The sequence below is a fragment of the Dioscorea cayenensis genome, chromosome 14, assembly GCF_009730915.1.
Source record: "Dioscorea cayenensis subsp. rotundata cultivar TDr96_F1 chromosome 14, TDr96_F1_v2_PseudoChromosome.rev07_lg8_w22 25.fasta, whole genome shotgun sequence".
Lineage (NCBI taxonomy): Eukaryota > Viridiplantae > Streptophyta > Magnoliopsida > Dioscoreales > Dioscoreaceae > Dioscorea > Dioscorea cayenensis.
This window is the reverse complement of record NC_052484.1, coordinates 13,798,684-13,821,644: the sequence shown is the minus strand read 5'-3', so window position 1 is coordinate 13,821,644 and position 22,961 is coordinate 13,798,684. Positions and strand designations below refer to the sequence as shown.

General features: G+C 35.0%; 1 protein-coding gene across 5 annotated transcripts; it reads right to left on the bottom strand.

Annotated features, from left to right (window-relative positions):
• Window positions 1-13,803: 13,803 nt before the first annotated feature.
• LOC120275675 (probable protein phosphatase 2C 60) lies at window positions 13,804-21,180 on the bottom strand. Of its 5 annotated transcripts, none has more exons than XR_005541127.1 (7): window positions 21,029-21,180; window positions 20,532-20,934; window positions 19,770-20,137; window positions 17,330-17,566; window positions 14,701-15,119; window positions 14,203-14,364; window positions 13,804-14,092 (listed from the first exon to the last, which is right to left on the bottom strand). XR_005541127.1 is itself a non-coding variant. In XM_039282338.1 (5 exons), the coding sequence occupies exons 2-5, from the start codon at window positions 20,848-20,850 to the stop codon at window positions 14,865-14,867; spliced, it is 1,179 nt and encodes a 392-aa protein (XP_039138272.1). In that variant the 5' UTR covers window positions 20,851-20,917; window positions 21,029-21,180; the 3' UTR covers window positions 14,376-14,864. The 5 variants fall into 5 exon arrangements, 1 of the variants encoding a protein (XP_039138272.1); XR_005541126.1 differs by having other exon boundaries at window positions 20,532-20,917; XR_005541128.1 differs by having other exon boundaries at window positions 13,804-14,087; window positions 20,532-20,917.
• Window positions 21,181-22,961: the final 1,781 nt, after the last annotated feature.

The window sequence follows — 22,961 nt, the reverse complement described above, 5'->3', positions numbered from 1 at the left end:
ATTAGTTTATATTTATATTTGGTAGAGCATAATTATTATCAAAATTGAATTTGAGATTTATATTAAGAATTATATTTAAATTAAAAAAATAAAAATTATAAAAAAAATATAAAAAATAATATCATAATAATTTATTCTATAAATTATCAGTACATCATCATGGAAAATAAGATACTAATAAAAATTAATTGGATATATAAATTTAATTAATTAATTTACAAACTTATGAAAATTACGTAATTTGCAAACGAATAAGAGTATTACTAGCACTTCTATTCAAAATCTCACATGGGATTTATAAAATTTGAAACTATATAAAATATGAATAGTACTTATATGAAAAAATTTAAAACAAAAAACCAAGATAAACAATTATGTATTAAAATAATTTTTTTAAAACATTAATATTGACTATTAGCATTACAAAAAAAATGAATGTGTTTTTCTTTTTGGCCAATAAATATTTGATTTTAATTATTATTAAAATATTTTTAATTGAAATTAGTTAAAAATAAATAAATAAATTTATTATAATTATGATATTTATAATTATTATGCATACTTAATTTAATTGTAACCTATAATATTAATAATTTACTTAGACATTTCCATTTTGTTCAAATTATATAATTTTAATTATTATTATAAATATAGATTAATAATATAAACAACAATATGATAAATAAATAGTTATAAGGATTAAAATAGGGTTAAATTATTTATGTAACCTAAAACACCTTTAAAAAAAACAAATGAAACCCCCAATCTCTATTCTCTAAACTCATCATCGTCACCTTTTTTGCAAATCCCTAGGGTCATCTCCTCTCACTCCCATGATCCCATTTCTAGCTTCTCTCCCTTTTCTTCTTGTCTAAAACATTAGACCGCCATCTTCTTTGCCAAGGACGATTTTCTTGGCCGTGACCCAGCAAGCAATCTTCTTTGTTGTTTTTGGAAAGAGGAGTTCGAGGGATTAACAAGAGCCCAATCAACCGCTTCCATTGATCCATTCTCCTCCAGATTTGCCTTCAAAGCACACTTGTATGATGATTTTATTGTTGAACTCTACTGGATTGATGATTCTTGGTATTGATTGGGTCTTTGAAGGTATTCTTAATGGGATTTGAATGGATGTCAACTGTTATGCTTTTGTTTAAATTTTTTCAGAGATTTTTTTTTGGGGTATGCTTCTAATTAGCTTTCCAATTTAGTATAAAGTCATATGCTTCTAATTAGCAACAGAGTACCACAACACGTTAGTTAATGTGGTCGTAGGCATACATGCTTCTAATGATGAATTTTGGAGCATCAAGAATGATGCACTTAAATTCTTCTAAACATATGTACATGTATGCATGTTTATTTGCATGGCTTAAATTGAATTAAGGTCTAGAATATGTGCTCAAATTGGTTGCTAATTCCTACACATACATGCTTAATAGAATAGAGTGCATGTTCTGAAGTACATAGGATTGGATACAGGTGCAATAAATGTTAAAACATATAATTTTATTATAGCATGCAATCAAATAATTAAATCAGTGTTTGTGATGGCTATACATCGAAAAATAAGTGTGCGTCGTTTCATTTCCAATCAATGTTGCATTGATAAATCATTTGTTTATGCTTCAGGTAATCCAAATTATTGTGAATAGATCTATATGCATGTATGAATGATGTAGTTATTTATTTATATGCTATTCGTTTGAATTGATAGGTAAAAACTGGCCGACAATGCTACTTAATCTACACAAAATAATGACTCACCAATGCAAAGTGCTACACAATCGACAACATAAGAAGATGCCTTGACTATAGCTGGATCATCAATATCTTCTACATGCCAAAATGAAGAATTAATGTTGAATGACAAACGAGGGTTAAAATTAGAAGTATGGAATCACTACAAGAGACAAAAGATTGATGACAAGTGGAAGGCAATATGCAATTATTGTGGGAAAATACTTGGAGAAGACAACAAAAAATGGGACAAAACATTTACATGATCACTACGCTATATGTGCACAAAGGAAAGGACAAGACATAAGGCAAGCATTGTTGAAATCTAATGTCGAGGCTAGTGGCAAGCGGTCACTTGGAAATTGTGTTTATGATCAAGAAGCTGCGAGGAAGAAGATGGCTACAATGATCATCATGCATGAGTATCCTCTAAAAATGGTGGAGCATGTTGGATTTCAAGATTTTCTTAGTTCTGGTAAACTATTGTTCAAACCCATTTTTAGAACTATATTAAGAAGTGATATAATGAAGATTTTTTAGCATGAGTAGTCAAGAACAATGAAGTTGTTTGATCAAAGTCGGAGTAGATTTGCAATAACTACGGATATGTGGACTTCCAACAATCAAAGGCGTGGATTCATGGCTGTCACTGCACATTACATAGATAATAATTGGATCTTGAGAAGCCAAATTATAAGGTATAATCATTGTCAATTAAATTTTTTAAATAATAGGTTCTTTGTTATTTGCATTATTTAATTATTTTTTAATAATATTCATAAACAGGTTCATCTATGTGCCATGCCACATAATTCTTCAGTTTTGTGTGAAATACTTGTGAATTGTTTGATGGATTGGAATCTAGATAACAAGTTATCTACATTGACTTTGGATAATTGTTCTATAAATGATTTACATGCGAGCTTGATTGGGAATAAATTGTCAAGTGGCAATCTTTGGATGAATGGAAAATTCTTGCATATGCGTTGTTGTGCACACATTTTGAATTTGATCGTTAAAGATGTCTTAGATATGATTAATGATGCAATTGATAATGTTCATGATAGTGTTCCATTTTGGGTTGCTACACCCAAAAGAATTGAGAAGTTTGAAGAAACTATGCGTCAATTAAAAATGAATTTCATTAAAAAAAATTGGTTTTAGATTGTAAGACCAGGTGGAATTCAAATTTTTTTTTTTATGCATAATATTGCCATTGGCTATAAGGATGCTTTCAAAGGCTTGAAACAACGAGAAACTCTTTATAAATGTTATCCACCAAATGAAGAATGGAAAAGGCTAAGGAGATTTGCGATAAATTGAAGATGTTTCAAAGTGTGACTGAGTTGTTTTCAGGCACCAAGTATCCTACAACTAACCTATATTTTCCAAAGATTTTTCAGATTAGCATTGCTTTGGCAAAATGGGTTAGTTGTGGGATTGACTATATTGAATCAATGCATTGCGAATGAAGTCAAAATTTGAAAAATATTGGAACAAAATTCATGGTTTATGGGTATAACAATTGTTTTGGAGACCAGATTCAAGTTGATGTTATTGGAGATGTATTTTCCAATGTTTTCAGACCCAGACTGGACCGGCCGGTCGGATCGGGTTGACCCGAATCTGGTCTTAAAAACAGGTCCAGTCCAATATATAAAACTGGATTTTAATAAAACCGGAATTGAACAGGCAACCCGACCGATCGGACCAGCGACCCGATGACCAGGCTGGATCATCATCCCAGGTCTGCACCTAAAATGTAAAATTGTAAAACTAAGAAAGGAAGAGACCAAGGGAATATTTTTATGCTTCTTTTTTATGCATTTCTTAGTTGTTTATTTCCTCGTTAAATCTTTTTATGTTTTTCAATTAATTTTGTACTAGTTTATTTTTATATTATTTGGTGTATTTCACATTTTTAATGTGGTGTACTTCAATATTTATTTATGTAAAATACTTGTTTAAAATTTGAAAAGTCATGTTTTTATTTTATTTTTTTATTTTTATTCTTTAATATTTTATTTTTTTAATTATATATAACTAAAATTTATATTATTTTTAATAAAAATTGTTGACCCCGCTTCAACCCGGTTGAACCCTTCGACCCCTGACCCCTAACTTTTTCCGAGTCGATGCCCGGGCCGGGTCTGAGAACCTTGGTAATTTCCCATTGTTTATGGTCAGGATAAAGCAAAAGTTGGAATTTAAAAAATTCGAACTCTTTGTTATGATTTGGTGGGGGAATATTCTTAAAAACAAAATTGAATGAATCTAGTGGTTTTGTGGATAATTTTCAAAACTATTTGCCAATGTGATGATGATGAGGAATTTATCAATAATTATCAATTGTTTTTTGCTTCTCGTAGGTGTCAAATGGAGAATGTGAAGTCAAAGTTGGATAATTATTTGGAAGAGTCTATGTTGCCAATAAAAGTTGATTCTGATAATTTGAGTTGGTGGAAAAATGCTTTGAAGTATCCTACTTTGCAATTAATTGCAAGAGACATTTTGGCAATTCATGTGTCTACTATGGCTTTGGAATCGGCTTTTAGTATGAATGGGAGATTCATAAATCCGCATCATAGTAGACTTCACCCAAACACAATAGAAGCGTTAATGTGCACAAAAGATTGGTTGAAAGGTATTATTAGCATTATTACTTGAATTTCTTTCTATTAAGTTAATGTTATTTATGAAAAATTTGCTTGTTTATTTATGTATTTATTTATTTTTGAAGATTCATGTTTTTGTTCAATAATTCAACCTATTTGTTTTACATTTGATGAAGAGGAGGATGAGAATGATGAGGTAAATTTGTTTTTCATATAATCTTATTTTAATCTTTACAATTTTATTTATTATTGAAGGAGGAGTTATCATGTCAAGTGGTAGTGGAATCAGATTCTCAATCTAAATGATTTGAAGAAAGAAGAAAACAATTGATGGAAACATGAAATTATCGTGCTGGTTTTGCATTATAAATTTTATTAATGGATTTGCAATTTTAATTTAGTTTTAAATTTTATGCTATTTGTATTGCTTAACTTTTACCTTAATATTGTTGTTTCATCATACATTATATCATGACTTATTAGGAAAAATATTTTGTGTAAATTTTTATTTTATATATGATGTGTATGTTGTAAAAAATTGGGTGAGAATTTTTATTTTATTTCATCATACATTATAATTTTTTATTTTCAATTGTATATAGCATCTTTAGCATATTTGTAACATACATGCATTACAAATATTATAGGTCATTTACCATGAATTCTTCTTTGAGTTTTTTCAGTTTAGTGTTCAAGTATAGCCCAAATAAAACTTATTTAGGGCTTTTGGTTATAATTTTGGGAAAATTTAAAAAATAAACCTTGTGGTTGTCGGGTTTTGCAAAAGAGGGACAAAAACGAAAAAAATTTCATTTACATTATTACCCTGTGGTTTCTTTGCGTGGCAAAAATAGGAAAATCCGTCATGACCATTAGCACTTGCTTACGTGGCAAGGGCAAAGTCAGCATTTTACATTAAAAAATCATATGTTCGTATGAGTTGTCTAATAACCTCAGTTATATGTACAAATTAATAACATTTAACCAAAAAACACACCTTTTATAATCACACTCCCACATCTCTCCTCCCCCTTCCACCTCCACTTCCTCTTCCCCCCAAGCATCATCAATGGCCTTCTCTCTCTTCTCCTTCATTCTCCTCCCCTACTTCTTTTTCCTCTTTCTCCTCTTTCTTCACCTTCAAAGGTATATATCTACATTAAAACTCCATTCTAATCCCATTCCCTCATTCATTCATTCATTCACTCACTCATTTATTCTTTGTTGTTGTTCTTGTTGACAATGAACATCACCATCTTCATATTCACAAATAAGTGACCAAACACAGCTTAGCCAGCAACCCTCTCCAACTCTGGCTTTGCCCCATTCACTACCATCGGCTTCACCCTCCCCTCTCACGCCTCCCTCGCCATTCAAGCTCCAACTAGCTAGTCTGGCCGCTTATAGTCTCACACAAGCTTCACAACCCTCCCCCCTTTTAACCACCTCACCTGCGCCTCTGTGATTGCGGATCCGGCCAAATCGAGTGTTCCGATGCTTGCGCTACACCTTCCTTAACCCCAGTCTAGTTCACCCTCGCCGGTCCATCATCCTCAAAGGACTTCTATGACGTTAACCTCATCGACGGGTACAACATTCCGGTGATGGTTGTGGCGGCGAATGGGGAGTGTGAGGCGATGGGTTGCATAGTGGATTTAAACAACCGGTGTTCGACGGAGCTGAAGGTTGGGGAAGGGGAAGGTCAAAGGTGTAGGAGTAGTTGTAAGGGGTGTGGGAAGGAGTATTGTTGTAGTGGAACATCTGCAAACCCTAGTGTTTGCAAACCAAGTGTGTATTCAGAGATGTTTAAGGCTGCTAGTCCTAGATCTTATAGCTATGCATTTGATGATCCTAGTTCTACTTTCACTTGTGATAGTCCTAGTGATTTTTTTTATATCCGAGATGATAAACCAACTTATACGAGCATATGATTTTGTCATGTTAAATGTCGACTTTGCCCTTGCCACAAAAGCAAGTGTTAACGATCGTGACAGTTTTTCTTATTTTTGCCACGTAGAGAAATCACAAGGTAGTAAATGAAAAATTTTTCGTTTTTGTCCCTCTTTTGGAAAACCCGACAACCACAAGGTTTATTTTTGAAAATTTTCCCATAATTTTTTATCAATGTTTTGGGTGGGGTGGGATTCCCCACGGGGGAGTGAGCGGGGGAATTTTGGGCCGAGGAATTCCCACCATGTGGGAAGTGGTGATGAGGACGGGGATCCCATTGCCCGCCCCGTCCCACCCCACTTCCATTCCTAATGAGGATAAAGAAATTCATCCTCAAAGAAGGAGAAGGAAGACTTGGTAGCCTCAAAGATAGAGAAGAAAGATCCATCATTGAAATGGGCTACCCAAGGAAGTATATCATATCTTTGAGGAGTGCAAAGATGCTATACCTCTTGATTCACCAAAGAAACTCCTTCTAAAATGAGAAGTGGCTCACAAGTTAGAGCCGGTGCAAGGTGACACCCCATAGCACAATTTTTCTCTTGTGAATAGCATCTCCAAAGCTTGAAAATTTGAGAAGACAGGCTAAAGAGCTGTTGGATGTGGACTATATCCACCTATAGAAGGGTCCCTATGGTGCACCTATGTTGTTCCAAAACAAAGCATGATTGGCTACTTAGACTGTGTATTGATTGGTCAATGATATAAAAACCAACCCGAGAAGGCTAGGTAATTTCTCAATGGTCAAACGGGGTTGAACCGAGATTAACTCAGTTATAAATAAATAAATAAATAAATAAATATATATATATATATATATATTATAGTTTTAATTAAATATAGATAGATAACATGTACAATAATTGCTAAGAATTTGGAAAGTAATAATACAAAGTATAACAAACAAATAAGTTTTTTATAATTTATAGATACCGATAAAAAAGAGTAACCCTAACAGACCCAATGTCTTTTCATATCATATAACAAATTAGTATGATTTATAAGTGTAATTATTAGCATGTATATGGACGAGGTAAATCATAAGCATATATTTAATGATTTTATAAAAAAATAATGTAAAATGTAAAGTCATATTTAAGATTGATTCCAATTAACCGGATTTGGTTCTCAAAAGTTTAGTATTAATTTATATTTTATTAGATTATGAATATGAATATTTATGTTTCAGTTGCTTGTGGAGTTAATAGGAGCATTAATTTTTATTTTTGAAAGGTAGAAAATTATAAAAATTATTTTTAAAAAAAATATATAAAAAACACGTAGTTATTTTTTTAAATTTGAACCTTATATAGTAAAAATTATAAAATAAATTTATATGGAAAAAACATGGTTTCTTTAAGCAAGACCTCACATTTGCTTAAAAAACAACTGACCACCTGAACTATGCAAGATTACTAACATTAAAAAATTAGAAAATTTAAAATAATATATATTTTTTTATAAACCCTGGTTAACCCAACTTGGTAACCTGGCCCGGTCCGATCAAACCAAATCCAACCGGCCGAGTCGACATGGGTTTCAAAACACTGGTATTGGTTACTGGGTGCTCAAAAAAGTTACAGTAAAGAACAAGTACTTTATTCCTTTGATAGCTAATTTATATTTGATTAACTTGGGGAAGCAAGATAGTTCACCAAACTCGACCTAAGGTTAGGATATTGCCAAGTAAGAATTGTTCTGGAGAACAAGTCATTGGCAACCTATATGAAGAGGATTGGATCTTACAGGTTCCTAGTCATATCCTTTTAACTTTTGAAACATATCCACCATATTTTGCACTCTTATGAACCAAGTCTTCTATCCCTTCTTACATAATATTTACTTTAAAATATTATGAACTTTGATATATTTGGCACTTATTATAAAAGGGGTTTTAGTAAAAAGATAATTTTTAATGAAAGATTTCTAGCTAACCAAACACGACAATGTTACATTCTAGCCACATTACTGCCTTATCAACCAAACAAAAATTGCACATATTCTTGTCAATATGACTTGAGAATTATATTCTTAGTAATTATATTTCCGATGGTAATATAAGATTCCATTTGGTTGGTAATATAATATTCCGTGTATTAAACAATCCCTTAGTATTAATCTTATTCCAAGAGATTTGAATGTGATGACAAACAAATTGTCTATGCATGGTAGGAGATTGCCGGAGCTGTCCTTCCATCAAAGGAGGTAACTTCCGAAATAACTGATGAAAAGTTGTAATAAGTTTGGACTTAATTTTTGTTAGTATCCTTTTTAGAAAAGGTTTGTATTAGGAAAGACCACTGTTTTGTCGCAGCCGTGGTGGGACTGTTTTGTCTCGAGCCGCACGTTTCCATTATTATAATACTGATCAAATCTCGATGGAGGATCCAACGGCTCCTATCTCTCCGCCCGTTGAGACTTCTGGATCCTCGCCCCCTCGAAACCATACCTCGCCACCTCGAGACAATACCTTGCCCACTTTTCCTGACAAGTCCACTTCTGCTTTGAACGTGGATCATATCCCAATGTCCTCTCCCAACCATATATGCCAAATGTCATCGATTCTCCTGCTCGTAACCCTTCCAGCTCACGCCCTGGGTCTCCTCCTCCCATCATTCAATCTTCAGTCTTATCCCCTACTACTATTCACTCTCCTTCCTCTACGAATCATCACTCCATGGCCGTGGATAATGTTCTTTCCGCCCTGGGTGAGGATCCCTCGGAAGAAAGTGAATCTGGTGATGATGATGATTCTGGAGAGTCCGATGGTGCCATGTCTGATGATGACGGACCGGATGACTCAATGACCCTCATTCAGTATCAGAATAAATCTCGCAGAGAAACCCTAATTCGTAAGGGGTCACAGGTCTCTGGTTCATCCCTGAAGAAGGGACAACTGGAGGTTGGCGAGCCTAGTTCTTAATCCTTGGCCCTTCGGTCATTTGGTTCTTTCTCCGCTCTTATGGAAGTCTTCTTTCCTGTAATCTTTCTCATTTACATATTTGTTTTAATGCTGGATGCTAATATTATTTGTTGGAATTGTAGGGGCCTTTCTTCTAAACGAACAGTTAATCGGATCTTCTTCTTAATTACAGCTCATCGCCCGTCAATCCTCTGCCTGGTTGAAACCCTTGCTAATAGTGCCCATGTTGATCGTTTCTGCGGTAAATTTGCTAAAAAATGGAATTGGGTCGCCCTACTGGCCGATGGTTTCTCCGGGGGGATCTTTATTATCTAGAAAAAATATCTTGGTCTTGTGACTCCTATTGCGGTTTCCCACAGGGCGTTGCACCTTGTTATTTCTCCCTCTTTGAATTCCAGTTGGATTATCTCTGTGATTTATAATTCTAATAGATTTGTTTCGCAGTACGCCCTCTGGACTGAACTCTCCAAACTCACTGTCCTTAATCTTCCGTGGCTCATTATTGGTGATCTTAACACCATCGCTAGTCCCAGTGAACATCGTGGGTGTTCCTTTAGTTATTATTCTCGCAAGGCCCATGTGCTATGTGACTTCATTGACAGTAATAATCTTCTAGATCTAAATTTCTCTGGTTGCAGGTTCACCTGGTGTAATAATCAAGCGGGGCTATCTAGGCGCTGGGCCCGATTGGACCGCGGTTTGGTCAATTTAGCTTGGCTCTCTTGCTTCACTTCTACTTCCCTTATTCACCTTACTCGTACCTTTTCCAATCATGCCCCGCTCCTTATTTCAGTCTCTTCTTCCCATCAGCGTCGTAAGTTTCTATTTCATTTTTTATAATTTTTGGTTAGATTATCTCGGTTGTCATGATGCTGTTTGAGAGGCCTGGTTGGGTTCCTCTCATGGTAATCCTTTGCATTCTTTCAGTCACCTTCTTTCACGTACCCGGACTAACATTTTATTGTGGAGGGCTTCTGGTTTAACTCCATTGGATGCTGATATGAAGGAAACCGAAGAGTCTATTAGCTCCTTGGAGCTAAGTGATTCTTTGGATTCTGTTGGCATTGATCGTCTAATGGAGAATTATAATCGACTTGCTGTCTTACAGCAGCATAATTATTCAAGATGGGCCCAGCGTGCTCACTTGCTCTAGCTTAAGGACGGAGATCACAACACCACCTTCTTCCATAATTCGGTTCGTATCTACAATCACTTTAACTCTATCTCTCAGGTCAGCGACAATGATGGTAATGTTGCATCTAAACACCCTGACATTGCGAGTATGTTTGTTAATTTTTACTCTAATTTGTGGTCTGATAATTCCGATAATAATTTCTCTGATATTTTTAATACCTTGCCTGATGATCTTCCTTTTCTTTCTGAGCAAGAGGGTTCTGTTCTTACTCGGCGAGTTACTCTGGATGAGGTCTTTGCTGCTTTGCAAGATCTCCCCTCGGGTAAGGCTCCCGGCCCTGATGGGTTTAATGCAGAATTCTATCATTTCTTTTGGTCAGATATTGGAGATAGTCTCTTTGAGGCAATCTCCTATTTTTTTTATAACTCTGTGTTGCCGGCTTCTTGGGGTAGAACCTATATCACTCTCATTCCTAAAAAGGATAATCCCAGGTTTGTCTCTGATTATCGTCCCATATCTTTATGCAATGTCTATTTCAAAATTGTGACTAAAATCCTGGATAATCTGCTTAAGAGTGTCCTTCCTAAGCTCATTAGTCGTGAGCAAGTTGGCTTTGTTTCGGGCCGTTGCTCTTTTGATAAAATCATTGCCTTACATGAGATAGTGCATACTTTGGAGAACGATATTAAGAACCCCCCTAGGATGTTAACTAAAATCGATATTGAAAAAGCCTATGATTCGCTTAATTGGAGTGCAATTCTTGCCACCTTAGCTAAGATGAAGTTTCCTAACATTTGGATATCTTGGATTGACACTTGTTTAAAATCTAGTCCTTTTTCTCTCCTTATTAATGGTTCCCCTTCGAACTGGTTTTCCTCTTCCCGTGGTGTTCGCCAAGGGGATCCTATTTCCCCATATCTTTTTATCTTAGTGTCTCAAAATCTTTCTTTAATTCTGAACAAGGCTCTTCATTCTGGTTTGATTCCTGGCTTTGATGCAAACCTTTCTTACAACTTTAATCACCTTATGTATGCTGACAACCTTCTTATTATTTCCAGGGCTTCTCGTTTAGTTGCTAGAAATATCAAGCTTTGTTTAGAGATTTGTGCTCTTCTTACGGGTCAAAAAGCCAATGTTAATAAATCTGCAATATATTTCCCATCTTGGTTCAATTCTAGAGTGGCCAGAAGTATTATTTCTGTCATCAACTTTCCTATGGCTTCTTTCCCTCTTACCTATCTTGGTGTTCTCATTTCCCGTAATAGACTTAAGGTTTCTCTTTTCAAACCTATGCTGGATAAAATTTCTCGTACCTGCTCTAGATGGAAGCATTTTAACCTTTCTTTAGCAGCTAAATCTACTCTTATTAATGCTTCCATTTTAGCTATCCCAGTCTATTATCTCTCGGTCTTTCCTGTTTACCAATCTGTTCTTCATGAAATATCCAAGATTGTTAGAAACTTCTTTTGGCACAAGGGTGGCAATGGAAAGGGCATCCATGCGGTTTCTTGGTGTCGGTTAATTGAGGACAAGACTGAGGGGGCTTGCTATCCGGAACCTTTGTGTTGCTACTCATTCTCTTAAGGCTAAACATGTTTTCAGCTATCTTAACTCCACGGATTCCATCTGGGTTAATATTGTGCATCATAAATACGGACTGATTAATTTTTGGAGAGATTCTTTGTCTCGGAACTGTTCTTGGTTTTTTAAGGGCCTGTGTCGTACGGCAAATGTTATTAAACCTTTCTGTTTAATCAGGGTTATTAATCCGGCTATCACTTCTATTCTTCTTGACCCCTGGTGCTTTGAGATTCATTTAGCTTTTAAACCAATCTTTTTGAACATGGATCTTGATTTTAATTCTTTTACTTGCTTTGATTTATGTTCTAATGGCAGCTGGGATTTGCATCGTTTGTCTTTACTTTTTGGCCTTCATGCTAGAGATATTCTGTCTTGTCTTGGGCATAGTATTTCTGAATCAACTAACGTTTGGGTTTGGGCCCATAAAACTTTTTCTGTTAAAATTACCTCTAATGTTTATCATGTTTTAAATCGAGGTTGTCTTTCTTCTTCCACCTGGGTGGGTTGGAGGAAAATCTTGAATCTCAAAGTTATGCCTCGGGTTAAATTTTTTATCTGGCTAGTATTTCATGGCCGCATTTCTATAGCTGATTTTCTCTATTCTATTAATCTTGGTCCCAGAAGAATGTGCATCTTTTGTAATCTTAACTCTGAAACGTCTGAGCACCTATTCAATTACTGCTATAAATCTCAGCATATCTGGTATACTATCTCTAATCTTATCTCTAAACACATTCAGTTCCCTGATGGTTTTTGCTCTGGTGATTGGTTAATTAGTCCTAAATTTTCTGCAAAAACTAAAGCCATTATTGCTCTTGGTGCTTGGTACATTTGGAAGGCAAGATGTGATGCAATCTTTCGTGGCATATCTCCCAATTTCTACCTCATTGCTCGCAGAGCTGTCAATCTTGCTTCAAACATTAATATTGTTGGAAATCTATCTTGCAGGATAAACTTTTCTAACAACTTTTGCAGCTTGGATGGGCCTTTCCTGTTCTCTGCATCGCGTTGGAATCAGGCTTCTCTATCCTGCAAAGGAGGATTCATTTTTTCTAAGTCTAATTTCAATATTTTCTTTGCAGGCAGGCATGTTTCCTTTGCTGATTCCCACCTTGCTGCGGACCTTCAAACTCTTTCTATCGCTTTGCAGCTTACTGTGGATCGTTCTACCCCCGTGCAAACTATCTTCTTATGCAACTCAACTGTCTTGGATCTGCTCCGAACTTCTTCTCCAGTCTGCTCCTGGCATTTTGCTCAATGGATTACTAATATTAATAGCCTCCTCTTAGCTGCTAATTCTCCTCGCATTCGTGTTGTTCCCCAGTCTTGGATGGGCGTTGTCTTTAAACTTGCTGTATCTGGAGTTAATCTTCATCAAATATCTCTATTTCACATTGGCCTTGATCTCCCGCGCTGGGTGATGAAGTTGTTTGCTGATACTGGGTTCTTCTTTTAGATTTTGTTCTATCTGTACTTTCTCTTCTTTGTTGGTTTTATTTTCTTCTTTCTTTTGTTGTTTTTCTTTGTAACTTTGCTTTTCTGTTTCAATAAAAGCCCTGGGGCTCTTTAAAAAAATAAATAAATAAATTTTGAAAGATATTTTGGTCAAAGAAACGTGACACATTCTCCTACAGTACTGAAAACCCTTGTGAAAAACACCATAATAGTGGCTTCTCAAACTGTCCGTTTTCTTGCTTGCTTATGACTTTCGTCTCCATAAAGTAATTCAAACACATTTAAATAACCCTACAAGTGTTTTTTTTCTAAAATACAAGGGAAAAAGAACAACAACCAAAAGGGACCCTAAGCAGCTTGGCATTTGAACAAGTAACTATAGAAGCATTTATTACACCATTCAACCCCAAACGATTTTTCTTGATCTCCTATTCTCATATGCACAGAAAAAAAAGGGCAATAAAACTGATTTTCTTATAATATAAACAGCCAAAACCAAAGAAGTTAAAAGGCAGTAGTTTGCACTGATAAGCCTGATTGCAATTGATCAGCCAAGCTGCAGCTTAGAAAAAGGCAGTATAGAAGAAATAATAGCTCCAAATTTACTGATGGAACCATGGCACATGAAGATGATGCTCAAAATGGGGGCAACTCGGCCTGAGATGTGTCATAAAGGGACCCGAAAAACCTGCCCTACAATGAAGGAGGAGGTCATGCAAGAGTTAGCGGCACTGCAATCCCTGCAGTGGCCTGAAGAACACAAGCAAATATATGGCCACATGAATCCATTCATAGAGAAAAACCTGAGAGTTTTGGTACAGAGAACCAGTGATGGCTTGTCCATCCACAATGCAACCATGCAACAGTGTGAAATCACAAGCATTGGCAATGAAGACGAGGAATTGGGGCGGACTACGCCACTGTGATCAGACTACTTTATCCAACCCGATAGCTTGTACTTCATCCTGCTCAGTCGATTTAATTAAATTCACAATAATAATAAAATAAATTATAGAACAAATAGATCTAAGCTTGTTGAGGGACACTTGCTTTTACCGTCTCCTAACATAGATGTGGTTACCTGAAATGAATAAATGAGGTATGGAAACAAACTAGACTTCAGGGTAGGTTCAGATCATAAAATTTACAAGCCAAAAGCTCCCATCAAAAAACGATATTAAACAAAATGAAAAAATGTCAAAAAAGAAAACAAAAATTAAAAGAATAAACATCATGAGAAATAACCTAATGTTCACTTTAAATCTCCTTCCCTACTCCACCATAAAGCGGAAAGTACCTACCCTGGCATTGAAGCATGAGAGGGAATCGACTTCCTCAAACTACATGGTAAGACTGAAAAACAAGAAAGCTGTCTTCTTTCCTTCTCGATAACAATATATGCCCATGGGTGTAGATAGTAAATGATATACACTTCACTCCAAAATTTATCAGGTGATGGTCAGTGCTATGTGGTTGTCGAACACGGTGCAAAAGAAATCACAGGTAAATTGATCCCGGCCCCTTTTATAGACAATGAGGATCCTTTATATGCGCTTGACTTGTTTATCAAATTCCAGTCCAAGAAAACCACAATAACAGTGATATCATCATGAAAATGCCTACGGACTCCGCGATCAATTTTCTTAAGATCAGAGTATCTCATCTCTCTTTTCTTTGCAGCTGCTTGAAGAGCAGTTTTCACCAGCCTTCGTGCAATTCCCTGCAAAATTATTGAAGCCACAAACCATGTCATACAGAGAAAAGCCAAGAGCAAGAACAAGGTTAGGGTCATTCACTAGAGCTGGTTGGTACACATTGATCAACTTTATTATGATCACATAATCAATTTTAACTTTAAGATAAAAAGAGCGCGCAATCATTAAATAGACATGGATCAGCCACAATAAAAATGGAGGACGAACACAACCAACAATAGCAAGCCAGTTTTTTTAATCAGTTTGAAAATCCTGCTTAGCAAGTACAAATCCTACATGCAAATTTTAACCATAATTTCTTTTTTATTTTCTACCTGTTTCTGTATTCCTTACCTTTTAAAACAAATTCCTATGCAATCAACCACAACCTGATATCTCCAATCCCATAAAATGTTTCAAAGATCAATTGGCCTTTTTATATTAAAAATCTAATAAAAAGCCTGGTGCACCAAAGTCAACATTGCAGCATATAAGTAGGAGAAAACACCTTATATCATAAGGTATAAAATAATCATAATTGATCCACAGTCTAAATGACACGTCAAAGGATGAAATTTACAATGCCTGAAAGAAAGGGACCACTGACTAAAGAATAAACAAGATATGATACAAAACAAAAATAGATAGATAAACTATCCACGGAAGGATGAAAAGGACATTTAGAGAAGGCTAGTTTATAATTCACCCATTTCCCTGAATCTTAAAAGTCATTTAACAAAGAAAAAAAAAATCACTTTTGCCTTGAGGTTAATCATTTTTCTTTCAAGTAAAATATTTAGTCAAGTCACAAAATATGATTTTGTTTTAATTGCAAACAGAAATGTGAGATGCACCCTTCAAGGATAAACACAGTGTTCATTATGATAAATACCATATAAATGTATAGACTAAAATATGACTGTCAGTCCACATACAGTGCAATAACAACAGGAATAACACAAGATTCATTCAATTAGTAGTTTGATTGGCAGGAATCTTACATGCTAGTCAGCATGGCAGCCTCACTTAGCAACTTCAAATCAGCAACCACATACAAAAGATTTTTCTAAAATATCATGCGATTTTTTGGATTATATGGCATAAGCCGTGACATAAGAGAGGGAGGCCGGAAATTTTCAAAACCATTTTCAAAAAAATCTGAAAAATATTTTCATAACCAATAGCTGAAGTGGCACAACCTACCAACTGAGCAGCATTAACTTTTCCATGTACTTAAAAAATTTAGTTAAATAATTCCTCTAATCTTAGGTGTAATCCAGTAATCCACATTTGTGCCAAGTCAATAATCCGAACTGTATGAACAATAAATGAATTGCGCATGGACCATATTGGATATTCTAATTCATACGGACCTAAATTAACAATAAGCTACACTGCAGGACCAACAATGCATTTAAAATAAATAGCCATTTTGAAGACAAGCTTCTCATAGAATTGGCAAAGAAACAGGTGGTCCTGTGAGAGATAAGCATAATATGCAATATCAACGCAAAGAGCATGTAAGTTTCATTGTCATTCTCTTTCTTGTTTCTTGGTCAATAATTGCATGTCTAGACCAAACTACATCTATTCTGATTAAAACCTTTGTAAAACATGAATTAATTTTATCACCCCTACAAATTCCAATTAATGTTAAAAATTCTCAAAGAGACATCACACTTTCAGACATTTGTGATCCAAATTTACTGAGGCCTGTTCCCTATTTAACACTCATAAAAAAGGAAATTCTTCATGTTCCGGAGAATTATCATCTTCAAATAATAGATGGATGTTTAAATCTATTAATTCAGCTGCCAGGTCTCCTTCAATTGGCCTATTTCCATCTCCTTCCAATGTCATGTCAGTTTATATCTTCATCATGGTTCTCCTGTCACTACTTGTCTCTGTCTAGACTCCACAGTTGCTTGACATGATAAATTTTTATGATTATTTCCTTGTGTCCCATTCTAATGGTTACAATACACCCAGCGAAAGCATAAACACACTCCGGATGGGTAAACACAGTGACCAATGGCATTTCTCAAAATTAATAGAGTAAGAAGTACAAAATTAATTGACCAGTGGATAATGTATTATGTAAGCACATCAGAATAATGGAAAAATGTAACTTGAGTAGTTAATCATCTGAATTACTAACCTAGCAATTTCCTATAGAACATAAAAAGTAATGTATATCGTCCTACTTAGCAAACAAAAGGACTGAATGGATGCTTACAGCATGTGGATGGTTTTTGACAATGTCAACTGCTTCCTGGTTGCTTAAGTGCTCCCAGAGTCCATCAGATGCAAATATAAGGAACTGATCGTGTGGTTGTAATTGTTGCACAGTAATTGATGGTTCAGCACTCAATATCGGTCTTTTGAAAGGTTCCCGCAGACGAAATTTTGCATATAAAGGTTCCCTGTTAAACTCCGCCTTCTTCAAATACACATCTCCAATTGACCTAGAGACCTAGAAGAGCAGATCAACTTGTGAGAAAAAACGATAAGCTAATGCTCAACCCAGTAAGAGACCAGAAGAGCACAAGATCGAAGATCAAATGGTATTCTGTATGCCGGCACTTTTGCAGCATTTTCACTTGCAATCAAAATTGCGTAAACAACTTTCTGATAGGATTAGTATCAAATAGAACATGTTGATATATTGTCCATTTATGCCATGTATCATAATGGGGGGAAGCATATAAAATAGCCAATAAAAGATAACCTATGCATGAGAAGGAATAAGGTGATCGAATGCTTTATTTGGCAAGTACCATTTAGGTTTGATACATGGATCTAGTCACAATATGGTCCTCAAACCTCACCAACTTAGGACTCTGATGAATTCCCCCAATTCAATCTAAAGTTAACAGAACCTATTAATTCATGTATAATATGATTTACTATCAATATATGGTACTCATCATGTAATCTAAGGACAATCAGAATTTTTTATTTTTTATTTTTAAGAATTAACACAGATAAAGCATTCTGAGCAATATATATATATATATAAATATATATATATATATATGACACATTCAATCAATAGTAACTTTAAGTTACAAGAATAATACTTTAGGTATAAAGGATGCAACAGATTCTTGCATTTTCATATACTTCAGTTCCTAATATTGGTTGATGATTTGTTATCTTTCCTCAAATCAAGGATTTATTATCAAATATTATATGATCAAATCTATTCATTTCAAGCTTTACATGTATAGCATAGTACATAATACAGTATGGATCAGTTTCTGAGATTATGCCTAATTATTAGGAAAAAGAATGGAGAACCTCATGTATAATTCGTTGAAATTTGAGGGAGCAATTTCTTTCATTCCTTCACATTATATTTACCTAATTTCTTCTGCATTTACAGGTATAACAAGAATATAGATTCCATCTAAATTCTAAAGCTAGAACAAAACCTCATTCAAGATATCCTCATGTAGGATTGTGAGTGCCCTTTTCTTAACATTGGTATATGTCCAGAATAAAAATTATATGAAAGAGACCTGAGAATGCACACATATTTAATTAAAATTTCCCAGTACTTCAACATTTAAATAAAGCCCTCATCCATGTGAGAGTACAATAATAACTAATAAAACCAATAACATTAAAAGCCTCGGCTTAAAAAATTGCAAATGCAGATGTTCATAAAAACAGATGGATAACTGAGACAAATAGCCACAAATTCCCAAAGGTTAAGTACATATGCATGCATAAGAATTTAAAGCTTTACAGACTGCAACTGAATTTCACTGGCAAATCATACACCTTATGTACAAGCTTTCTTGAACTATAAACACTACATTCCTAGAAACCAACAACACAGATTGTTTCATATATTCTCCATCAAACTGCAACCACTATGCGAAATTGATTGTTTCATGCGTTAAGTCGGTTTAAGCAGAAACTATCTGTCAGGCTCTTATTAGACTCTACTAGCACTAACATGCTTGCACTCAATCTTTTCTCAAAACTGTACTCACTAAACATGTAAATAAATAACTAAAATCCAGCACAATCAATTCCAAGAGAGTAAACTGTGTATCATAATAAAAGAACATATTAAACTATCATCATATTAATTTAAAGAAAAAACCCAAAAATTTCACCAACAAATAGTCCTATATAAACTACAGAAGCATGTACCCAAGTGAAATGGCAGAGCATCAAAATGTTCAAGATGAGTTGTCTATCCCGTAATCTCATGCCTCCCACCATAAAGGATCATGATATCACAATGAAGTTGCCACAGATATTATACTATCATCACTTTTTATAAGGATTTCTTGAATTTGTTGAAATATAGCAATGAACACCACCAACTTCTCTATTAACAGCCATTTAATGCAAGTCAAACTCAGAACACATTTAGTGAAAACTTGAACGTTGAAAGTAGGCAGTTGCCAAGATTCAAAATGCAAGAGTTGACATCAAACTTTGAGATGCGCCATCATGGTGGATAAAATATTTGCTATGAAAAATAAGTCCTTTGTAGTGATTAACCCAGACATTTAACCTTAAAAATAAAGAACATTCTTGATAAGAACTTTCTGAGTTACCATTTCATGTAATGGTGGAAGAGAAATTCTATAACTGCAACTAATGGTGCACAGTGCATATAGATAAGACAATAGAATATTCTGCACATAAATAAATACCTGGATGAGTCCCTTCACACGCCAAACATTATGCTTCAAAACCACGATTTGAGAATCATCTGGGTGCAAAGAGTATAATTCTTGTCTCACAGACTCATGAACCGCATTGTGTTCTGCTGACAACTGGATAGCCAAGACCTCCCCTGTTGCCTTAACAAGCCTACCCAAAACAGCACGTGAATCCCCGGCATTAGCAACATACAGGGTTCCACTACAAACAATGCCAACCAGACAGCAAGAGCCCACCGCAGCTATCTGAGGTATAAGAGGCCATTGTCTGGTGACTACAGAAAGGAACCCTTCTTCTGTCTCTTGAAATGCCTTCCGTATGACATCAGCTGACATTGACTGTTGCTCACTTGCAAATCCTGTCATAAATTGGCTCTATTGTCATGCATTACATAAATCCAGTCAATTATCCAATTTTAACTCCCGATATACCTAATTAATTTCAAGCATTTGGATTGAATTAAAACAAACATGCACATGCAATGAGATGTTCGATAGTTCTGCTCATATGAAACAATAATCATTATCTGAACTGTAGCCAGAAATCCAAGAAAAACACAGACAATAATGCCATACATGCAGAATGCCCACACTCAATTCAAATCATAAAAAAAAACAATCAGATGAAATGGAGGCATAAACAAATCATCTCTAAACACTCCAACACAATATTCTAGACACCCAAAGACGAAAACTTGGCAAATCTAATACACACAGCAGTGGATTAAGATAAACTCCAGCTTGGAATCTTACTCTTGAGATTCTGGAACAAATGATCATTGACAAACCGGGATGTCTCGGGGCCGCCATGCCCATCATAGACTCCGACGAAGGTCCCAACGGGGCCAGAATCGAGCAAGCTCAAAGCACCAGACTCGATCTGGCTCTGATCCTCAAGCAAATTGTTAGCCTGAACAACAGCCATAGAGAACTCTCCATTCAAATGCTGACCAATGTCCTTGTACCACAGCAACCCATCCTGCCGTCCAGCAGCGTCGAGGCCGGCAGCGGTGTACCGATCACTCGTCGGCTGCCAACAAGTGCTCAAAATCTTCATCAACAATGCTGACATCCCTCATCTCACGCTCAAAAAACCCTCACAACTCAACCTAAATTCAACAACACCACCAATCCAATACCTATAAATCCACAACCACTTCAAAATCAAACAAATGAACAAAATCAAACATCAAACATCAAATGAAAAGTAAAAAAAACAGATGTCAGTTTCAGAGAAAAAAGAGTGAGACCTTCGAAACGGGGATCAGATCTGGAGATCAATCGAAGAGGACGACGAGTGGTGGTTCTTGGTGTTCTTGAGAGAGAGGGAGAGAGAGAGAGAGAAAAAGGGGGGGAGGTGGAGGGGGGAAAAAAAGGAGTTTTGGAGTGTTTCTTATTCAGAGTGGAAGGGTCTGTCATAACATAAGCGGAGAAGAAGGGCATTATAAATAAAACAAAGGGATGAGGGCACAGGGCCAGCTCAATAGATGGGCCCCACTAGCCATCCACACCCAATGGCCCAATGGTCCGAGTTAAGTCCATGCTACGGCACCGCCACACCTGACCAGAGTTCCAAGAAGCCAAATAGATTTTTTTTTTTTTTTTTATTTATTTACAAAGACAACAAGAGTTGCCTCATAAGAGAATATCAAAAGACAGTAGTACATTAGTTATGATAGTTTAATGACTTCTAAAAATTTATTAACTTGGGCAGATATTATATGGGTAGATTAGAGTCGTATTATATGCACATGTAAAAAATTTTTCAAGAACCATGCCATGCAGTCCTAGAGAGAAGGGAAACGACATCCTTTAATAAAGGACTTATATGAACCGTGCATGAACATTGATGCTAATAGTATATGTGCAATACCACAACAATACTGTCGACCTAGGAATTTAATCCTAGATCTGTCGATTCACTATTTTCATAACATTCCACTACATTAAGCAGTGGTTATTTTTGTAAACAAGTCAAATCTTTAAGTGTTCATTCCGTCTTTTTTTCTTGTTCATTTTAACTAATTTATATGGATTAAGAAAGTCGATTAAAGTTAGTTGGTAATCTAAAATTTAATAAAAATTACATCAATTTTTCAAAATTACTCTTATTTAAATAATATTTAACATCTCATAAATTTTTTAAATAGTTAAAAAGAAAATAAAAAAAAACTCCTCTAAAATGAGATAAATAAAAAGGCATTGAGGGAGTAAAAAGAGAAAGTCATCTTCACGTGAGAAGGATTGCGACTCTTTACTTTGCTAAGTGAAAAATTAAAAGATCAACTTCCTCTGATAATATTAATTTAGATAACTTGTCTTCTTTTGTTAAAAAAAAATCATATAAAAAGTGTAATAAAGACAAAAAAAGGAAAAAAAATTCAAGATGCTAAGAATTTTTGAAATTATAATAAAGTAAATATATTTGGATCGCTTTAATATGGTAAAAAAATCTTGTCACTTTAAAAATATAACAATATTTTGGGTAATTTAAAACCTGCAAGTATCTTGGTGGTGATTAGTTAAAAAGATAAAGTTATTTTGGGTATTTAAATAATAAGGATACTTTAATCATTTTAGGAAATAGGAGCGTTGTGTTCATTTTAAGATAACAATGATATTTTGGCTATTTTAATTTAAAAAATGAGTATAATAATAAAAAAATGTCCTAAAATAATGAAACTAAACGAAACTGTGAGGACATATTTATCATTTGCAATTTTGTAACATTCACTCATAAGAGCAATATAACAATAGCATTTACTTAACAACCACTACTTTGTGGAGTGCAATGTTATGATAATGATGAGTGGACAGCCCCAAAATCGAATTTCTGGGTCAATAGTACTGTTTATTCACTATTTATGGGTCCTTTGTGGGAGGATGCCGTTTCCCTTCCCTCACAGGTTGCATGGGAAGGGGGGATTTATTAACTCAACTTGGTTCCTAAAATATCTTATGGACGTGCATATAGTAAAATTATTAAATCCCATAACTGATGCACCATCGTACCTGCTTGTTCCGTTGACACCTTCTTATATAGCGGTGTTTGTGGCTTTTGTCAAAAAAAAAAAAAATCATATATTTAAATAAGTTTTGTATTAGGTAGAATACCCTATTTAGTCCCTCTAATATAGTCAATCTGCCCCTTTGGTCTCTCTATTATAATTTGTCCCAGGGAGG

Bases quoted from the DNA above. Each gene is read 5' to 3' on its own strand.
- LOC120275675 (XM_039282338.1), bottom strand. From the start codon at position 20,850: ATGTCAGCATTGTTGATGAAGATTTTGAGCACTTGTTGGCAGCCGACG. The intron at 17,567-19,769 runs GTATTTATTTAT...CTGCTCTTCTAG, and splicing joins GTGTGAAGGGACTCATCCAG to GTCTCTAGGTCAATTGGAGA. The intron at 15,120-17,329 runs GTAAGCATCCAT...ATAATTTTGCAG, and splicing joins TCAAAAACCATCCACATGCT to GGAATTGCACGAAGGCTGGT.